General features: G+C 54.8%; 1 protein-coding gene across 2 annotated transcripts; it reads right to left on the bottom strand.

Moving 5' to 3' along the window:
• Positions 1-216: 216 nt before the first annotated feature.
• On the bottom strand, positions 217-19,232 carry GTSE1 (G2 and S-phase expressed 1). 2 transcript variants are annotated; one of them, XM_055396138.2, is made up of 12 exons: positions 19,091-19,232; positions 18,578-18,779; positions 14,788-14,845; positions 14,064-14,688; positions 10,862-11,032; positions 10,100-10,223; positions 7,622-7,996; positions 3,803-3,875; positions 2,163-2,393; positions 1,781-1,919; positions 1,143-1,355; positions 217-693 (listed from the first exon to the last, which is right to left on the bottom strand). In XM_055396138.2, exons 2-12 carry the CDS (start codon positions 18,597-18,599, stop codon positions 610-612), a joined length of 2,115 nt encoding a protein of 704 aa, XP_055252113.2. In that variant the 5' UTR covers positions 18,600-18,779; positions 19,091-19,232; the 3' UTR covers positions 217-609. The 2 variants fall into 2 exon arrangements, with proteins under 2 accessions (XP_055252113.2, XP_055252112.2); XM_055396137.2 differs by having other exon boundaries at positions 218-693; positions 1,781-1,985.
• Between the last annotated feature and the right edge of the window lie 957 nt (positions 19,233-20,189).

Here is a 20,189-nt window from a genome sequence, read left to right as displayed (position 1 = left end):
GGACCAGGTACCTAGTTGCCCACTGAAAGTGCAGATGACTAGGCTGCCCCGGACCTGGGGGCTGGGGCCTGGGGTCTGCACTTAACCAATTTTTCTTCATGCTAAATTGTGAAAATCACTTTGGTAGAAAGAATTACCGTTTCGAATAATACACACATTGTGCATACTGATCAGTAATAAATACAGCCATCTGTCTTTGAAAATAAGAATAATCTTAAACATCAACAGGTGGTTTAATCCATTTTCATTTACTTTACCATTTAACTTAAACTAGAATATTTAACCTTTCATATAATCTTAACTTTAAGATCACTTGCTATTTTACATGTAAAAAATCCAGACTCATCCAGAGCGTACCCATTCTTCACTCTGCACCCGCACGCAAGTGGGGCCGGGAGGACGGGGGCCATTGGCCTGCAGTGACCTCAACGGGGCCAAACACCGCCTCCCAACCCCACAGCCTGCTCCAGGCTTGGCAACTTTACTTAGGTTTCTGTTTCGTTTTACAACTTTTCCAACACAAATTCTTCCAACATTCATCTCTGACAGTTGAATGCCACCTTAGAACTGGTCCTGTAGCTGAGTGAGGTGCACACAGCTTCACTCCACTCAGAACTTGAGAAGCGGAGACTCCATGTTTTCCTTGTCAGCCTCGGGGCTCAGCAGAATCAGAGGGGAAGCCAAGTCTATGAGCTGCAGGAGAAAAGCCACACAGGTGAATGGAGCGTCTGCGATCCCCTTCCTGGCCCACAGACCCCGAAGGACTGGCTCTCTGAAGCCGGGGCTGCTGCCACCAGCTCCCCACAGTTTGGCCAAGCTACTGGGTGAACTTGGCTCAGGCCCAGAGGAAAGGTACCTTGACCGACATTTTTAAGCAGCTGGAGGGAGAAGGTGGCACACCCAGAAGAACTCGAGTTCCTCTGGCGTTTCTGCTCCCTGTTAAGTGCTGGGGGCCATGGCCCCAGAAGGGCTCTGGGCGAGATGCCTCCTTGGCACTCACACTGCTGAGGGTGAGCTGAGCCGAGCCACGTGGCCCTCGGAAGCCCCAGTGGCCACTCTCCAGGGTCACCATGACGTGCCTGAGCATCAAACCCTCCAGAGTCCGCCCGAGGCCACAGCCAGCAGGCCCTGCTACAGCTCACCTGTCCCACCTCGTCGGGGGGCTTGGCCACGGCCTTCCTGTTTGCCTCTGGGGTGTTTGTCAGGAGATCAACTAGGGGCCCACTTCCAGATCGCAGGGCCATGACTGCCTCGGGGCTCTTGCAGAAGTCGATAAGTGGGCGGTTGTCCAGGGCTGTGGCCGCTGCCTCCCCGGTGAGGCTGAGTTGATCCAGTTTGAGATCCACGAGGAGAGCCTGGAGAAGAAACTAGAATAAAGGACCATCCCAGCATCTGTTGTCAGCCATCCTGGGAAAGTGGGTGGGTTCTGCCTAGGCCCCGGGGGCTGCCGGTCTAGAGGCCTAAGGAGGCTGGGACAGCCCTGGTGGGCCAGGCTGTGGTGTGTGAGCACTGAAGCTCCCCTCCTGCCAGTGGTCAACATGGGAAGCCCCTCCCCTGTCAACCCCCATCCCAGCTTCCCACCCCTCCTGTGAACCCCGGCCGCCCCGATGTCAGACACAGGGAGATGCAGCTTCTGTCTCCTGCAGGGGGAGGAGGTCCCATGGCCTCCCACCTCCCAGCCGCAGCCCAGCTGACACCACAGGCACCGGGCCACAGGTGACGTCCTTGGTCACCCGAAGGACCCAGGACCATACACGTCAGCCCTGCCTGCGCCCCTCACCTCACTGGGGGCTGTGGCTTCAGGGGGCTGTGCTTCATCCAAGGTGACTTCTGCGGTGATACTTTGTGAAAAAGTAAAATCACTCTTTTCTGGAGAAAAGTCCAGTGCCTGCGGCACAGCAGATGGAGGCGAGCAGCTGCTGTCAGGGGACAAGTCAGGGCACCTGAACACAGGCTGGCTGTCGCCCTCCCTGGCGGGCACAGTTCTACAGAAAGAAGAGGGCATCCGTCAGGACGCTCCACACAGCTCTCTCATCTACCTGTGACCCGGGCGGACTGCAGCGGGAGCGGAAGCGGCATACGGTGCAGAGCGGACCCCCAGTGCATGGTCACTTGAGGTTTTATGAATTGGAGATGAACGGATTGCAGCCTTTAACTCTTACCTCACTGTGGATTTTTTCTGGAACTCAGAAGACAGTCGCCGAGCAGATGAAGGCAAGGGAGAAGCCAGAAGCCTGGGCACAGTCATGGGGGTTGCTGGAGGGAGGCTGGAGAGCCGGCGGCCGGCAGGCGTGGGCAGGGCTGACAGGCGCCTCATGCTCACAGGGGTCCTCACGCTGCTGGCAAGGCTCTGCGTGGCTGAGGACCACCTCACAGGAGTGCTGTGGGCCACCCTGGAAAGAGGAAAGCTTTCAGCAGAGATGACCCAAGACAAAAACCTAACAACTCAGCCGCACACTAATGCAGTAGAAAACCTGTGCCTTTAATGTGAAAGGCTCAAGCCAGCGAAGTCTGTTAGAGCCCTGGGCACGGGGGTCACGGGGCATGGGCACTAACTCCTGGGAGCCCTGGGGTGGGCTTCGGTTCCTCAGTGGGCCCATTTGAGTTTCTGATCTGGTTTGGCTGTACATTAGGGGCGGACCCACAAGACATTTTGTGGGAGTTCATGGGGCGCTCCGAGTCCCCTCTTGCTGGCATTACTGTTTCCACGAGAGAGTCCAGGCCCAGGGCGGGCCGGCGGGATCACGCAGTTTCCCTGTGTGCTCCTGCTCCAAGTCTAAGGTCCCTGAGCTGGGGTGAGCACAGGCGAGAGAGCCAGGCGCGGGTTCCCCACCCATCTCTCCTTCCCACCCTGACCATCCGCTCTGGTCTTGCTCTGACCCTGCATGCGTGGTGGGGAGGCGGCCCAGCATGGCTGGTGCTGGGAGGGGAGGCCTGGACCAACCCCAGGAAGTGCCTGCCAAGTTCACACACAGAGGCAGGCCCAGAGCCCTGGAGAGTCGGGAGGAGGGCCAGGCTGGCCCGGGGCAGAGCCAGGAGGAGGACCCTGGCCCCAGGGCTCATCCTGCCCGTCTCACGCTAAAGGGTCTGAGGCTGCACTCCCACCCTGCTCACAGGCACTGGCACCAGGACCCTGCCCTGGGTGCGGTGTGCCCAAGGGTCGGGTGACCTCACTGCAGCCCGCCCCCAGCGATGGGCACAGGACTAAGGGGCCGGGTCCCTCCTCTGTGACAGCACTCAGAGCTAGGGAGGGCCAGGTGTGTGGACGGAGCTGCCCACCCCTCGGGGGGGACTGCCCTCCGTGTAAAGGACCCCTAGGAGTGCACACGTGCGTGGGGGGGTGTGTCGTGTGAGTGCACGCGTGCCTGTGTTTTCTTACTGTTTGTCTGGTTCCATTCCCACTGGGCAGATGAGGAAATGAGGCCAGCAACCTTCCATAGGCCGCACGAGACACTAACCAGGCAGCGGCAGCCCTGGGACCCAAACCTGAGTCTGAGCCAGGCCAGCAGTCTTCAGCTGTGGCACACAGTTACCTGAGACCTGCAGGCCCTCGGCTCCACCCAGACGGACCGAGCAGGACCTCCGGGGAGGCTGGGTGGCCTGAGACCCGCACGTCAGGGCTGAGGACCGGCAATCCCGCCCCGCAGGCCAGTCTGTGCCACTGTAAACCTCGAGGGACACCACAGTGGCTCAGGAGACAGGGCCAGGCTGGGGGCCCCACACATCGGAGGACACGCTCTCAGAGGTTACCCGGAACATGGTTTGTTCCCATAAGAAGAGCGGAAGCAGACAGACTCTGTACCTCCCCACCGATGTGCAGGACTGCGGCCTCTGTGCCCGACAGGACTTCGGCGTCACACCGTCCGGGGGTTCACCTGAGACGAGAGGAAAGTGCGCAGTCAGGCAGCTGGGGGGCGCCCGCCTCCACCACACGGGCAGCCTCCTCTAAGCATCTCTGTCCTCCCAAGTTGCAAGGAAAACCTGTGGCCCCAGAGTGCGGGGGGCACATGTCCCCCCCTCCCCGGGGACCCACCCAGGGACCAGCAGGTGCAAAAGAGGGAGAGCCCTGGTCCCACCGCTGCCCTCGGCCTGGATGACCCGCAGACGGGGACGGAGCACTCAGCAGATGACCCTCTCAGGTCTCCCACGAGCCCCCCACAGCAGAGCTAACAAGGGGGGTCAGAGGAAGGTTTCAGACGGGCCCCACAGAGCCTGCCACCGCCTCTGCTCTCGGGAACTGGGATGGCCCGGGGTCATCACAAGGCACAACGGTATTTACATGCCATCTGGCGGCTGACAAGAGTCTCCTCGTGTGATCTCACCTGGCCATGGGGTGATGACAAGTGGGCTCAGAAAACTGAGCCCCGGACCACCATTCACGGGACCGAGTCCCAGACTCACCTGGGGCCAAGGCTCAGGTGCCAAGCCCCGGGTAGCACCCTGCTGTCTTGGAGGCCACGGGCAGAGGCCACGACGGCCCCAGAGGGGAAGGCGGCCCGGGTCCCCGAGGAACCGGGAGAGGCCCAGGCCAGGCCCCATCTCAGAGCAGCCTGCAGCAGCCCCCACGCGCCGGGCTCGCTCCCTGCCCCCGTCCACGTCCCTGCCCCTCTTCACAGCAGGATCTCAGAGAGCCGCCTGCACACGCTCATACCCACCCCCCACCTCCTGTGGAAGCTGATCTTATCAAAGTGACTCCCGCACCAGAAGCAGATGGCACGGTGTAAACGCCACCCCACCTCCAGCCTGCTTCTGAGGCGCTCACGCTCTGTCTCTGCGTTACACACCCTGCGACTTCTCGAGACATCTCGACCGGAGCCCGGCTCCCTTGGGGTCCCCACCCCTGCCGACACGGCCGCCTGGCCCCCAGGGTTTCTGTGTTGGCAGTGAGACTCCAGGAACAGCTCATAGCCCACCACCCTGCAGCGCCTGCCCACTCCATCTCAAGGGCTGGGAACTGCTTCCATTGTTTGCTGGTTTCTTATTGGGCGCCCTGTGATGAAACGCTCCTGCACACGCATCAGGCCACCGCCCAAAGGAGTCTGCGCTGACCAGCAAGCTGAGAGAACCTGTCTGTCTAAACTGTTCTCCAACTGCTTTTATTCATGCCATTAAGCACAAGCTGGAATCAAGATTGCTGGGAGAAATATCAATAACCTCAGATATGCAGATGACACCACCCTTACGGCAGAAAGTGAAGAGGAACTGAAGAGCCTCTTGATGAAAGTGAAAGAGGAGAGTGAAAAGGTTGGCTTGAAGCTCAACATTCAGAAAACTGAGATCATGGCATCCAGTCCCATCACTTCATGGCAAATAGATGGGGAAACAGTGGAAACAGTGGCTGACTTTATTTTTGGGGGCTCCAAAATCACTGCCGATGGTGACTGCAGCCATGAAATTAGAAGACACTTACTCCTTGGAAGGAAAGATATGACCAACCTAGACAGGCTATTAAAAAGCAGAGACATTACTTTGCCAACAAAGGTCTGTCTAGTCAAGGCTGGTTTTTCTAGTAGTCATGGATAGATGTGAAAGTTGGACTAAAGAAAGCTAAGCGCAGAAGAATTGATGAACTGTGGTGTCGGAGCGGACTCTTGAGAGTCCCTTTGACTGCAAGGATATCCAACCAGTCCATCCCAAAGGTGATCAGTTCATTAGAAGGACTGATGTTGAAGCTGAAACTCCAATACTTTGGCCACCTCATGTGAAGAGCTGACTCATTTGAAAAGACCCTGATGCTGGGAAAGATTGAAGGCAGGAGGAGAAGGGGACGACAGAGGGTGGGATGCTTGGATGGCATCACCGACTCCATAGACATGAGTTTGAGTAGACTCAGGGAGTTGGTGATGGACAGGGAGGCCTGGCGTGCTGCAGTCCATGGGGTAACGAAGAGTCAGACACGACTGAGCGACTGAACTGAACTGATATTTATGATCTGACAGTATACTTATCTGACTGCATTTCTTATCTTTTACTAAAAACGTAAGTTTCATCAGTAGGAGCTATCTTACCATTATGTCTCTTGTACATATATGACTGCCGAGCAGTGGACAAAACTCAACAGACGGCTCATTCCTTTTCTGGGTGGGGGGTGCGTAGTATGTGACAGCTCCCTGAGCAGGGACTGAACCCACATCACCTGCCGTGGAAGCGCGGAGTTTCAACCACTGGACCAGGGAAGCCCCACAGCGGCTCATTCTACACGAGCAGGAACTCCAGTGAGGTTTTCTGGTGTTAACAGCCACCTGAGCTGGTCAGCAAAGCTGACGACTTCAACATCCTGAAGCCACTAGACAGCATGTGCTTGAGAGGGGAGGCCAGAACCACCCCGCCTTTTGTCAGCGCCACGCAGCCTCCTACGAGACGCACGTTCCTCAGATGAACTCGCTTTGACCAGACGCCGCACCTGCCAGATACCACGTGGGGCTTTCTGCCCAGTGGCCCCGGCAGGACGCTGTGGCAGGTGGGGAGAGCCCAAGGAGGCTGGAATTGGGAGCGGCAGAGGACTAGGCAGGAGGGAGTTAGAGCAGGAGCTCTGGGAGCCCGAGAGGGACCCCAAGTCCTGGCTGCGCAGTGAGCAGCGGCACTGCATGGGGGGAGAACCAGCGCTGGGAAACACGCCCAGCAGCCAGCAGAGGGGACACCACGCGCACACACGGCACAGGCAGGAGGGGCTCGCAAGGGCCACATGCATCCCGAGAGCAAAGGCCTAGACCCCCACCATCAAAGCTCTAAGGGAAGCCTGGAATGAATCCTAAGCTCCTGAACCCTAACTGCCTGTCAAACCAAGGTTCAACTCCTTAAAGGAAGACAACCAAGTCCAGACACGTACAAAATGTATGATGTCTAGCAGACAATAAAAAATCTTTAGACGTGTGAAGAAGCAGGAAAATGTGACCATAACCAGGAAAAAAATCAGTCAATAGAAACAGGCCCAAAATGATACGGAGGCTGGAATTAGAACAAACAGACTTTAAAGCAACCATTATAGATCTGTTCAAGGATTCACAGGAAAACAGAAACACGATGAGGACAATAAAAGGGGAAGCCGTAAGGTCAGAAATGATTCAGCTACACAGACAGAAGAGCAGATTAGACACGCTGAGGGAAAACAGACACGTGCGCATGGAGACAAGCCAGACAGAAGCACGAGAGGAAGGCGGGGACAGCGCACGAGTGACCAGGAGATACACGGGAAGGCCTCTGGCGCAAGCGACCGGAGTCCCAGGACAGGGGGCAGGGGGCAAGGAAACATGTTTGAACAAACAATGGCTACATTTTTCCCAGATCCAGTTAAAAATATCAACCCACAGAACAAAGGAGCTCAAGGATGCTCAAGCAGGATAAACACGAAGAAAGTCACACAAAAATACGTTAGTAACCAAAACTCTGAAAATAACAACAGAAAATCTTAGAAGTAGCCCTGGAACAACGATATGTTTACACAGAAGGGAGTAGTTTAAGGAATTCACTAACTTATCCAAACCTACAAAAATTAGAAGACATATAAAATGCTTTATGAAAAATGAAAGCAACCACCATCACCAAAACTGATAATCATTTGAACTTCAAATATAATTTGTTCACTATTTTAAAAACATGTTAAAGTTTATCTATGACTTACCAGTAGAAAACCTGGGAATTTTAAATTGATTTGTAGGGGTAGGCACAGCCTTTGTCTTGGAGTTTAGACAGGAATCGCGCCTTCTTGTACTCCCGGTCTTATCCCTTTGAGAAGACTGTGACAAACCACAAAGAGAGCTCAGCCCAGGGCCTCCCTGTTCCGGTGTCTGGGGCTGGGGGAGAGCCGCTCTGGGAGGACCCCTGGGCTGCTCCGCTGTCCACTCCGCAGCCCCTGGCCTCTGGCTTTGCCTGCAGGCCACGCCCCCAGGGCCCGCCTTCAGGGACGGCCGTGGTAGGGCGAGCCCCATTCTGCCTGTCTGGCTGGAGCTTGACCGGGCACTGTCCACAGAGATGCCTGGACGTTCACTTGGTTTAGCTGGAAGAGGAGACAGGAAATCTGGTTGTCACTCAAGCTGATGCTGTGTTTAACTGACGAAGTTATTTAACACACACACACAAGATACGTTATCTTTAGCATATCTACCTTATAATGTAGAAAAGAAAATGACTTATTTCTATCATGGCAATTTCCATATTAAAAAATACGACATAAGAACAATATTCTGCATGTCCACCAGGCAATATCCTCAAATACAGGACAACCCAGGTTGCTAGTGGCTTAGCTGAGTGTGATCTAAGGCGCTAATTCTAGACACAATTGCCACGATGCATAAGGATGCATGAACTCAAGCTGTCCTGTCCTCACTGACTATGTCGACAATAGAACTCTATCCCAGCTGAGCAGGTGAAGACGGGACAGTCTGGTCAGATGTCCCACCTGGCCAATCAAGGGTGCAGGCAGGGAAACACGGAGAGCAGATGCTCCTTACTGGTCAGTTCCTTTCAGCCACAGGGAGGCTGGGTCCTGTCAGTTACCAGCACTATTTAAATAAGCTATCTTTAGCTTATTTAAAGAAAAGAAAATGCTCAGCTGCCAATATAGCCAACACAGAGGCCAACCTGGTAAAAGGTTCTTAAAGAGAAATTCAGGAGAAGGACTAAACCACAGCCCACATCACACAGTGTGTAAGGCTCACAATGCTCTTCCTGCCACACCGACGGTCAGATCCCCAACAGATCTGACCCTGGGGATTTTGCCACGGAAAACAGAGGAACACACACTCACCAGAAGGCCCCCCAGCCTGTGTCAACCTTTCCCAGAGGTAGGATCAGAAATCATAGACACAGCTGGTGCTGATGCCTGAACCCACACAGCCAGATTCGCGGTGCCCAGTATAACAAAACTTCATTTCCCTGAACACGTGCCTCGTGCCAGACACAGGGCTGGGGTGTCATGTGGTTCTCAGGCCCACAGGGACACTGCGGGGGCAGTGCTACCCCCCCACCCCACCCTGGTTTGTAAAGGTACACATGCAACTTCAGTTCTCCTAAACCACCCAGGTGGTCGGGACTCCAGATCGGATCAGCTTCGCCCCAGAGGAGAGACTTCTCACGTTTGTGTACAAAACGCAGGCCATGCTGCCCAGCTTAGAGCCTACACAGCAAATCTGCTTCAAAGAGGTTTTTAGTCCTTGAGAGCAGGACGCCATGTGCCTTCCCCTCAGCCTCCTAGGGTTTCTCCCCTTTACCAGTAGATGGCACCCTCGGCTTGGAAAGACCGCAACGTCGCCTGAATCGAAACAGGTTTGAGCAGATTTAAACAAACACCCAGGAGTTACGGCTCCTGCTGCTGCTAAGTCACTTCAGTCGTATCCGACTCTGTGTGACCCCATAGACGGAAGCCCACCAGGCTCCCCCATCCCTGGGATTCTCCAGGCAAGAACACTGGAGTGGGCTATTTCCTTCTCCAATGTGTGAAAGTGAAGTTGCTCAGTTGTGTCCGACCCTTAGTGACCCCATGGACTGCAGCCTACCAGGCTCCTCCATCCATGGAATTTTCCAGGCAAGAGCACTGGAGTGGCTTGCCATTGCCTTCTCCAGTTACGGCTCCTACGCCCTACATTATCTGGAACAGCCCTACTTTAAAAAACAACAAAAAAAAACAAACCTACGTTTGATCATGTGACTGAGGCTGGTCTCAGTGTCGTGCAGGTCATCTGGCACCAGGAGGGCGTGCCCACCTTGTGACAGCTCATGCTCAGTCATGTCTGACTCAGCGACCCCATGGACTGTAGCCTGCCAGGCTCCTCTGTCCACGGGATTTCCCAGGCAAGAATACTGGAGTGGGTTGCCATTTCCTTCTCCAGTGGATCTTCCCAACCCAGGGATCAAATCCGTGTCTCTTGCACTTCCTGCATTGGCAGGCAGGTTCTTTACCTACAGAGCCACCTGTGGCAGCTTAACTCAGCCAAAACTAAGACCGCCCACCTGACTGTGCATCTCCTCGGAGGAGGGGAGGCACCTGAAGGCCTCGACAGTCCCCTATTCCAGACTACAGCAAGACCTCCAGAACCTGCGGCTGAGCTGCACAGTTCTGTGAAGAGTCTGGCAGGAACAAGGCGCTCAGCGCCGGCCTTACCTCTGCCAGCCGCAGGAGAAGCACACGCAGCGGAGCTCAGGCCCGAGACAGACCCCGACAAGGACCTTCCTGCCAGGCCGCCAGCACATCCAGGTGGTTTTAGTATGGTTTTCTTCGGCCCGAACTAAAACAGAGACTTCATTACCTACCCAAGACTTATTTCTGTGAGAGTCGGGGTTTTTAACAGTTTACAAGTTATCATCTCGAATCAGAGAAAGGCCGAGCAGTGCTCCCCGCGTGGCCGCCAGGTTCCCTGTGTGAGGGGCACTGGGAGCCTGCTGGCTGCGGCGTGAGGCCTGGACCCCAACCTGTGGAGTCACTAGCTGCAGGGCCTGCGGGCAAGCTTAGCACGTGCCGCCAGGGACACGGCGCTGTCGCCAGCATGCAGCGCTCAGCGCTGGGAGACAAGAGGCACAGTCGGGGACGGCCGCCCCCACGCTGGGAGGAGCTGTCGGTTTCAAAGCACCCACAGCCCATCTCCTCGGCGCACCAGCCCCGTGAGGGAAGCAGGGGCATGTCTGCCCTCAGACACCCCAATGTCGGCTCGGGGGGGCCGACGTTCCACGGTGCCCACAGCTCCCCGGGGGCAGTGGCCAGGCCCTCACGTGCCCTGCATTTCACCATGCTGCCCCTCCTGGATCCTGTCTTCAACCTCCTAAACCTTGATTTTGGTCCAGACATGCCCCACATCCTCAAAGCTGCCCCTCACTCCCTGCGCTCACAGGCCGATCCCTACCCCTGCCCCAGCCCCGGCCAACCCACCTTGTTTGGAACAGGGAGCGACCGCTTGCCTGGGACCAAGTGGCTTCCACTGGCTGGCATGGTGGCGACGTCACGGGTGGTGCTGGGCTTGTCCAGGGGCATGCTGCTGTGGGCGTCCTTTTCATTTTGGATTTTCATCCTGGGAGGACTAGCTGGTTTCTCTTTTGCAGGCTGAAAAATTGTAAATTGAAAAGTGAGAACTGTCTAATCTTTCACAACGTAGAGACACACGAAGGCTTCAATTAGAGGGCAGGCACCATCCATCTTGCCAACATGCAGTGCTCAATTCATCAATGGGAGAGAAAAGAATATAGCGGTTCACTTCCTCCGCCAAATTACCACAGAAAAAAATGATGATGGAGCCTGCTTCCTCATTAAAAACAGGGTAAAATAATACCGAGACAGACCATTAATAGGCGAGAACTCCTCTAGGGCTAGTCCTCAATCAGGATTCTTGTTTAAGGGTGATAATGAGGAAAGTGGATCTAGTTACACAAATTTTAAAGTGCCGCATGGAAAGGAATCATTCATTAAATGGTCATGCCCTCTACCAGAGGAGCTGCTCAGTTGCAATAAATCTTCATCTAGTACTGAAGGCCATTTTTCTTCAGCGAGCAGAGCCCAACAAAGAATAAATTCCTCACTTTTAGGTACAAGGGCATTCATGGAAGTAATTCACGCTTCCATAAATAATCCCTCATACTAAGAAGAGTTCATAAGAAGCAAAAGCAGCTCATAAAGCAGTAACCTTCTCTCTCCTTTACGTCATTTTTTACATTGAGATACACTTCACGTCAGTTAAAGTCCACCATTTTAAAGTGTACACTTCAGTGGTTTCTAGCATACCGTCACAGCGTCACTTGACAACATTTTTGTTGCCCCTAAAAGCAACTCCTGGCCGTCAGCACTCCTTTCACCTCCCAGCCAGGTGACCATGGATCCACTGTCTCCAGAGCATGACACAACTCGCCTGCTACAGTCACTTCCTGTAAGTGAGACCGTACAACATGGGACCTTCTGCGTCTGGCTTCTTCCTCTGACCGTGTTGCCCAGGGTCACCCGTGTGTACGTGTGTCAGCCCAGCATTCCTTCACAGCCAAAAGTATCCCACTGCATGGACAGATCGCATTTCCCTTATCCAGTCATCGGCGGGTGGGCATCTCGACTGTTCCTACTTTTTGGTTATTATGAATGAAGCTGCTTTCAATACTGCTACACAGGTTTCCGTGTGGACATGTGTTTTCAATTTTCTTGGGAATATGCCCCAGTGGAACATGTGGGATTGCTGGATCATGTGATGATTCTGAGTTTAACTTTTCCAGGAACACCCAACTGTTCTTCCACAGAGGCTGCAGCACTGCACAGCCCTATGGGCACTGCACGGGGACACAGTTTCTCCATGGCCTCGTCAACATTTACCTGTTTTTTAATTCTCACTTACAGCCATCCTGGGCTTTCCTCATAGCTCGGTTGGTAAATCATCTGCCTGCAATGCAGGAGACCCTGGTTTGATTCCTGGGTCGGGAAGATCCCCTGGAGAAGGAAATGGCAACCCACTCCAGTATTCTTGCCTGGAGAATCCCAGAGGAGCCTGGCAGGCTACAGTCCATGGGATCGCAAAGAGTCGGACACGACTTAGCGACTAAACCACCAACACCACAGTCATCCTAGCAGGAGTCTTGAAAAGACACTTCTAGATGGTACAGTCAAGAGATCCAGGCGTGTCTATAGGCAATCCTCACAGGTGACGGTGTGTCAGCGAGTCACTTTCCACAGAAACAACACAGGAAGCGATGGGGGTCCCTGTGTGAGCTCAAACAGCTCAGTGGTCCAGCTAACCCCTCGCTGACCAAAACTCAGATCTCTGCCAAAATATTGCTTCTTACGACCCTGAAAATTAAAGGATCCAGAACAGTCATGGGCTTCCCTGTTGCTCAGGCAGTAAAGAATCTGCCCGCAATGCAGGAAGCCTGGGTCCAATCCCTCGGTCGGGAAGATCCCCTGGAGGAGGGCATGGCCACCCACTCCAGTATTCTTGCCTGGAGAATCCCCGCGGACAGAGGAGCCTGGCAATCCGCAGTCCATGGGGTCACACAGAGTTGGACGCGACTGAGCGACTAAGCACAGCACAGCCGAATTACATCACAACCCCGGCCCCGAGTCTCGGTGTCACCCACACAAAGCTGGGCCCAGGTCCGCTGCTGCACATGGACCCCCGCTGCTTTCATTCTGGAAAAATTACTTTAGAAATTTACATTTAAACAATCTCTAGGAAGAGGCATTTGCAAGACTAAAGGACAGCTTCAGCCCTGGGGAAGCAGAGGCCACGTGCCCCCTAGAAGGGTCTCTGTGCAGACCCGCATCCAGCCTGGTTCAATTCTGGATTCTGCTAGCAGGAAGTTGTGGGGGTCAGAAGCCATGCTTGCGGAGGGAAACATTTTCTCTGCCTGTGCTGGGTGTTTTGCATTGACCTAACCCTGCTGACAGCCCCGCGAAGCAATGCTCCTCTCTAACTGGCTGGGAGTGCTGAAGCTGGTGGCCAGGGCTGCGGAGCTGGGGATGGCGCAGGGCAGGCTCCCGGGTCTCCCTCGCAAACCCTGTGCTGCCGCCCCGCCCTGAGCTCAGAGGAGGCAAACCCAGGTGGCAGCCACAGTCTGACCCCTACCCTGCTACCCACAAGCCGCTAGGACTCCCAGCTTCCTGGAGCTGGCTAACCGCACCCCAAAGGCACACGTGTCCCCCACCACATCCCAGAGCAGCACCGCCACTCACATACGGGAGGAAGGCAATCTAAACACGTCATGGTTCAGAGGGAGACTCACGGCCATCCCGGAGGGGATTTGGGGAAGAAGCTGCTTGTTAACGCACCCAAAATCCCTAACGGGGCGGGGTGGGGGGTGGTGGCTGGCGAGGGGGAACGTCCAGTGCTGTAACAAAAAAGGGAAGATCTCAAACGGAATGGAGGAGGAGCTGCCCCTGAGCCACCACGATAGGGACCCAACCCTGCCCACGCCGCCCCCGCCTGGCTCCCCACGCCCAGACACAGCCCCTTCTGAACTTCCCACGCCAGCATCTCTGAGCCCTCCCTCCAAGCAAGACATCCCCAGGCTCCCCGAACAGTGGTCTGTTCTGGGGCATAAACCAAGAGGGCTTGGAAGCAAGGCACTGTCTGGTCCCCGGATAAAAGTGCTGGGGGGGCTACCTTCTCCACAACCGAGTGCAGGCTCTTTCCTCGAAGGGACAAGGTTCGGGGTGGCAGCAACTTGCTGGTGACCTTCTTCTGAGCCCCAGCCTGGTTCGAGGGCGGAGCAGCACCAGGCTCTGCTAGCAGAGAAGGGCACGAGGAGGGCGGCGGCCCGAAAGTCTCGGGGCAGCTGGTCTGGGCAGGAGCGGCCGGTGGGGCTGCGCTGGAGGAGGGCTGAGAGCCCCGGAGCAGAGGTGCCCTCCAGAGGCCATCCGACAGGCAGTACGTCTCCCGCTTAAGTGACTTGGGGCTTTTCTTCACTTCGTTTTCTCTATCAAAGAGGTTTATTTTGAGTTTAGACTCCTGTATGAATCCTTCCACTCCCTGGCTCCCAGGGTCTTCGGGCTGGGAGGCCTGGGCCGCCTTCGTTCTGCCGTTGCTTTGTATCTGGAAGGCCAGTAAGTGAGCTTCTTTATAAACTTCCACAAACTTCTCCCCCGTGAGTGGACTCCAGGTGAAGTGTCTTTCAGAAGTTGGCAAAGGAGGTTTTTCGGGAATCTGATTATTTAATTCTAAGCTGGCAGCAATACATCTTTCTTTATGGCCAATAGGTCCAAAAAAGACTTCATCATCTTCATTGGCACTATTTTAAAAGAAAAGGATTATTAACAACACTGGCATTACACGAAAGACTTGACTGAACGTGGTTACACCAAGGCAAGGGGAGAAAACTCTTTTTTACCTTGAAGAAGACAATGAAAGGTCGAAGTCAAACTTTTCATCAGCCAACAGGAGAATGTCTGGGGAGGAAAAAGTTGGTCGTTACCTCAGGGGTGGGCTGATAATGAGCAAACATTGCCAGTCTCCACAGCAACCAAAGCTCTGTTCAAATTTCACTTCTCCAAGTGTGACAGCAGGAGTTTAATAATCACACTTTCTCAAGGGGCTCTAGATTATCTTAATTTTTCCTTTTTTTTAAAAAACACACAGCATCAGCCATTCTGTGTTCACTAAGCTGCCATCAAAGCCTAAGTCCTTGTTTTTAAGTCCTTATGTTAAGGACATGATCTAAAATGCATTCACTGAGTCATTCAATTAGCTTTGCAAGACTCAGTCAGTCATCTTCTGGTACAAAACATTTTCAAAAGACCACCTGCCTCAGCTCCCCAACTCCCCAGTTACAGGCTACACCTAGTCCTCTTTCAAAAGCAAATTCAGTGCTCCTCACAGGCACAGTAGGGGCCCCATGCACACCTGAGAACCATCACCTCTCCCTGGAGCCCATCCCAAATGGCCTGGACGGATAAACCACCGCTGACATCCTGTGTACACAGGGCCTTGGCCAGCCCTGACAGCCCATGAGCCTCTGTGCCAGCGCACCCCTTGGCTGGGGCCACCGCTCCCTGCCCCAGCTCCACACCCGCCTTCCTTAGGGCTCCCTAGGGCTCCCGCAGCCCCGGACCTGACGTCTGCCTTAGCATCACCATCCTGTTAGTAAGTGTCTCTCGACCTTCTGTGGCCCCACCTAGCCTAGCGGCTCCTCCAAAACAGTAAATGTCTAGTACTCTCCCGAACTCCAACTCAGGATCTGGACACTTAGCAAATATTTCTCAAAAAGCAACGAACTGGGGATTCCCTGGTGGCCCAGTGGTTAAAAATTTGCCTTCACCACCACTAAGCAACATTAACCAACAAGTGAACAAAAGGAAAGAACCTGGAGGTTAAAACTGCCACAATGGACAGATGCTATGACTACACACAAGAAATATCAACAAGATCAACCAAAAACTATTACAAATTGTGAAAGAACAAAAGCAAACGTCTGAGGACAAAATTATGACACAACAAATCAACAGCTTTCATATCTAAAAAGAACAGAAGATATAATGGAAGAAAAGACCTCATTTACTGTACACCAAAAAATGCAAAACACCCATGAATTAACAAGAAATACTCAAGATGGATATAAAGAAAGGTTAGCATATCATGAAAGTACCATATCAATAAAAGAGGAAAATGCATTCTTCAGTGAATGGTATTGAGATAAACTAGATAACCCTTTGAGAGGGAGAAATACATGCATCTGAAGTTTGATCCATAGCTCATAGACCATACCAGGACAAATCCCAAAAAGGTCAAAGACTTAACTGAAAAAAACGAAACCCAAACAGAACAAGAAACCATGGGGAAATCCCTGGACAGCCTGGAGTGTGGAGGTCTAACTCTGACACCAAGCTGGAGGCCATAAAACAACAGGTTGATAGTCCAACATATTAAACGTTTAACATCTCTGCATGACGAAAACCACCACGAGCAAAGTTAGAAGGAACAACAGACCGGCGGCTCACATCATAAAGGGCTGCTGGCGAACACCCCCAGACTGCAGGCAGACGCCTGACGCGTGAGGAAGAACAGGCAAAGGACGTGAACAGAGGGAAGTCACAGGAGATGAAACGAAACGTTCTGAAACACGTGACCAGAAGTTCAGTCGCACTCAAAAACGAGAGCAATGAAAAACTCAGAGATTCCCAGGACTCCAGTTTTCATTGATAAGACTGTTGAAGATCTAAAAGCTTGATTTCTAAGTTACTGCAGCTCTACAGGACAGCCTGACAGTACCTACCATGAAAGAAACGCGCAAACCCTGATGGGACGCCTACTGCTGTCAAGCACCCCATCGGGTTTACTGCAGCAGCACTTGCAACAGCAAGATACCAGCCACAAAGCAGAAGCTCCCGGATGGCAGATAAGTGGACAGCACATCCCCACAGTGGAATGGAACACGACTTGGGCTCAGAGAAGAACAGTAATGCTTCCTATATTGATACACAGAGCTCATCGAGATAAACTAGAGGCAAAACCCAAGGTGGTGCCCAGGGTCCCACACGCTATAGAAGAGGGAGCTGGACTGACTGGCACTGCTGTGCATGAGCACAAGTCAGGTCTGGACTGCCCGGGAGACCGAGGAGACCAGTGGCCTCCGGAGGTGGCAACTGGGCAGCGGAGGGACAGAAAGGAGGAGAAGATGGACTTCTCACTTTTTAACGTATCTGAACCCAGGAAGTCAACTTCATGGGTCACTACCAGAAAATTTCAAACGTCTGCTGTGGGAAAAGGAATCCTGGGCCAGGAGTCAGGGGTAAAGCCTTCTACGCCAGGCTCCGCCACTGGCTCAGGGTGACCTGGGCTAGCTGCCCCATCCATCCACCCTGCAAACATAGGCTGCGTCCTCTGCTAGGTGCTCCTCAGGGGGCACTGTCTAGCGGGTACACACCGTGAAAGGTAGTGCGGGGAGGGGCCACCGGGAAGTGGGGACACCTCTGAGGCCCGTGGCTGGAGGAGGTGGAGACACAGGTCAGGTCAGATCCTGGGTGGGCACCACCAGAAGGTGGAAGAATTTAAAGCCATTTAAAGCAGAAGGATTTAAAGGACTGTCTGAGAACCTGTAGGAGGGGAGGGGCAGTTCAAAGAGACCCCAGACCAGGTCCTGCGGAACTCAGTTTCGGAAGGTGGGACAGAAAGAGAAGTCTGCAAACAGATGGAGATATACCGGCCAGAACGGGCAGAAGGAAAAGCAAGAAGCCAAGCTGGCCAAGTTTCCTGTAGGAGAAAAGGTCAAAAGTCACTGAAAGGACAGAAAAAAATGACCGTGGATTTCGCAACACGGATGTGCTCAGAGACGGACAAAGGAAGTCTGGGTGAAGTGACAGGGAAGAGTGGGTTCGGAGGGGTTGTAGGTTGTGGAAATAAACAGCGAAACAAGTGGAGAAAGTTCTTACAGACAGGTGAAGTCCTCAGGAAGCAGCAACAGGGATTCAGCTGCACGTGGAAGGGACTGGAAAGGGAGGGCGTATACGTGAGGGTGGAGGGCAGGCTGCAGCAGCAAACACTGCTCCAGACCCGAGGAAGCAGCGCTGATGACTGGCAGGCTTGGAGCTGTTTCTGCAGAATGGGGGTGTTAAAGAGAAACTGGGGTACCCAGTTTCCCTGACTCGCACACGGGTCGTGAAGACACAGGATATAAAGGATGTCCCCACGCTTCAGCAGAAAAAGAGGGCAGGGCCCGTAATTCCCTTTGAGAGGCTGTGCTCTCACTTCCACGTTCACAGCAGACAGGAACAGAACAAGGCAGCAAGGCTACAGGCCAGGCCGACTCGCCCGATGTGCTGGCAAAGATCCTGGATGAGTCTCAGCAAACGGATATCAGCAACCAGCCAAGAGGCAACAGCAGTTCCACAGACCTGGGTGCCTATGGCGTGTCAGGCCCTGGGGACACTGCAGTGTATAGAACGGAGAAGAATCCCCGCTCCGCGGGAAGTCACAACTGGGAGGTAAAGGGACTGTAGAACACCCGGGAAAAGAAAGAAGTTAAAGGAATGCAAACACTCCGGGAAGACAGGGAGCTTCCCGGGGCGCAGAGAACAGGGTGAGCACTGAACAAATAAACAAGCAAGTTGTCTCAGGAGCATTAAATCGACCTGAGTGTTCCCTGAGCCCCCCGGACCGACAGCGCAGCGGAGACAAGGACGTACCTTCCTTCTTGGGAGCCTCCATCTCCGCTTCTTGGAGGGGCCAGGCAGGCTGAAGGCACGCCGCTGCCGCCCCCTCTTTCCGCGGCCAGGGCTGTCAGAGATCACAGCAAGGAGCAGGAGACAGAAGCGGGGCGGGTGTCGGAGCCGGGGTTCCCCCAGCCCCCCAGGGAAGCCTCCACCGTGCAGGCCGCTGCAGCACCGGCTGGGCAGAAAGGGCTGGTTAGGGAGAGGCCGCGAGGCCGGCAGAGGCTACCGCGGCCGCAGCCCAAGACCGTCCGCCCCGGGGCCCGCGCGCCTCCGGGCCGGCGCCGCCCGAGGCAGGCCCGAACGGGGGTCCCGGACCCGGACAACCAGACCTCCCCGCTGGGCTTCAAGCCGGGGGTCTTCGTCTTGAAGACCTCCTTCAGCCTCGCGACGGCCGGGACCCCCGACCTGGCCCGACCCCAGCCTCCGAGGACCCTTGACCGCCCCGCTACACACAGCCGCACCCGAGTCGCCGGGCAGACCCCTTACCCAGAGCCGCCGAGACACCCCTGCCGACGCGCCTGCGCCCTGGGTTTAAACGGGGCGCGCTGGAAGCGCTGCGGGCTGCTGATTGGCCGGTTTGAAAGGCCGCGGGGCCCGATGCATCCTGGGGGTTGTAGTCGGAGCAGCAAGAAAAAAAAAAAAAGGGGGGGGGGGAGGGCGGCGCGCGTGCGCACTGCCTTGGCTCACTGCGCGTGCCCGACGTCCGGCCAGCGCCGGGTCGCGCGGGGCTGGGTGCCTCAGGGCTCGCCTGGTGTCTCCGTAGGCTCGGTATCAGGACAGCTACGTGTCGCAAGGGACATGGTTACGACACCAGATCTTCATCCTTAAATGAAGATCCAATTCCTATGGTAGGAAATAGGTGTGTATGCCCGCTTTGTAGAGCACTGCGGGTTCGTTCTCGGGGGTAAGAAAACCCGGTCCCTGCCCGCGGAGCGCCTGGTGACTCTGGGTGACCAGACACCCTAGTTTATGCCCCTGGACCACCCTGACACCTCGTTTCTATTTAGCGGCTCCCTCTGCAGCCTTCAGCCTCGCTCTTTGCGGTTCCCTTCACTTCTGATGTGCTGGGTACCCACCCCCTCAACCCTCCCTGAGCTTCTGCCCACCGCTCCCTTCTGAGTTCCATAATCTGTTCAGGATCCTACTTAACTGGAGAAGAGAGATGGGGCCAGACAGACCCAAGGCAAATCCCAGCTGCAGATACTGGTCACGAGCCTCGAGGCTGCAAGTAACAGAAGACCAGCCTCAAGTTGGCTTCAGAAAAAGAATTTATTGGCTGGAACTGGGAAGTCCAGGAGCGGCCCTGGCTGCAGGCGTGGATGGAGAGGGACTTGAAGGAGGGCACTAGGTCGAACGGCCCCCCAGCGGCCTCTCTGGGTCTTGCTCAGCTTCCGACAGGAGCCTTTGTTGACCCCACCCGCCCAGGGGCCCCAGGCTTCCCTCTGCCCTGCCAGGGCCTCCTGAAGACAGTGGCCAGCTTAGTGTTGTGTGCTCAGTCCACGGTCCCAAGGCCTGGGTTTGCCTGATTCATGACCACACGACCACTGTGGCAAGAGCCCAGTGGGTCCTAGACTCAAGGACCCAC

The sequence above is a fragment of the Moschus berezovskii genome, chromosome 6, assembly GCF_049115385.1.
Source record: "Moschus berezovskii isolate FMDL1 chromosome 6, NW_MosBer_1.0, whole genome shotgun sequence".
In the NCBI taxonomy this organism is placed as follows: domain Eukaryota; kingdom Metazoa; phylum Chordata; class Mammalia; order Artiodactyla; family Moschidae; genus Moschus; species Moschus berezovskii.
The sequence above is the reverse complement of the archived record's forward strand: the minus strand, read 5'-3'. Positions and strand labels throughout refer to the sequence as shown.

Bases quoted from the DNA above. Each gene is read 5' to 3' on its own strand.
- GTSE1 (XM_055396137.2), bottom strand. From the start codon at position 18,599: ATGGAGGCTCCCAAGAAGGAAG. The intron at 14,846-18,577 runs GTACGTCCTTGT...TTTCCTCCCCAG, and splicing joins GGAGGCTCCCAAGAAGGAAG to ACATTCTCCTGTTGGCTGAT. The intron at 14,689-14,787 runs GTAAAAAAGAGT...CTTTTAAAATAG, and splicing joins CTTTCATTGTCTTCTTCAAG to TGCCAATGAAGATGATGAAG.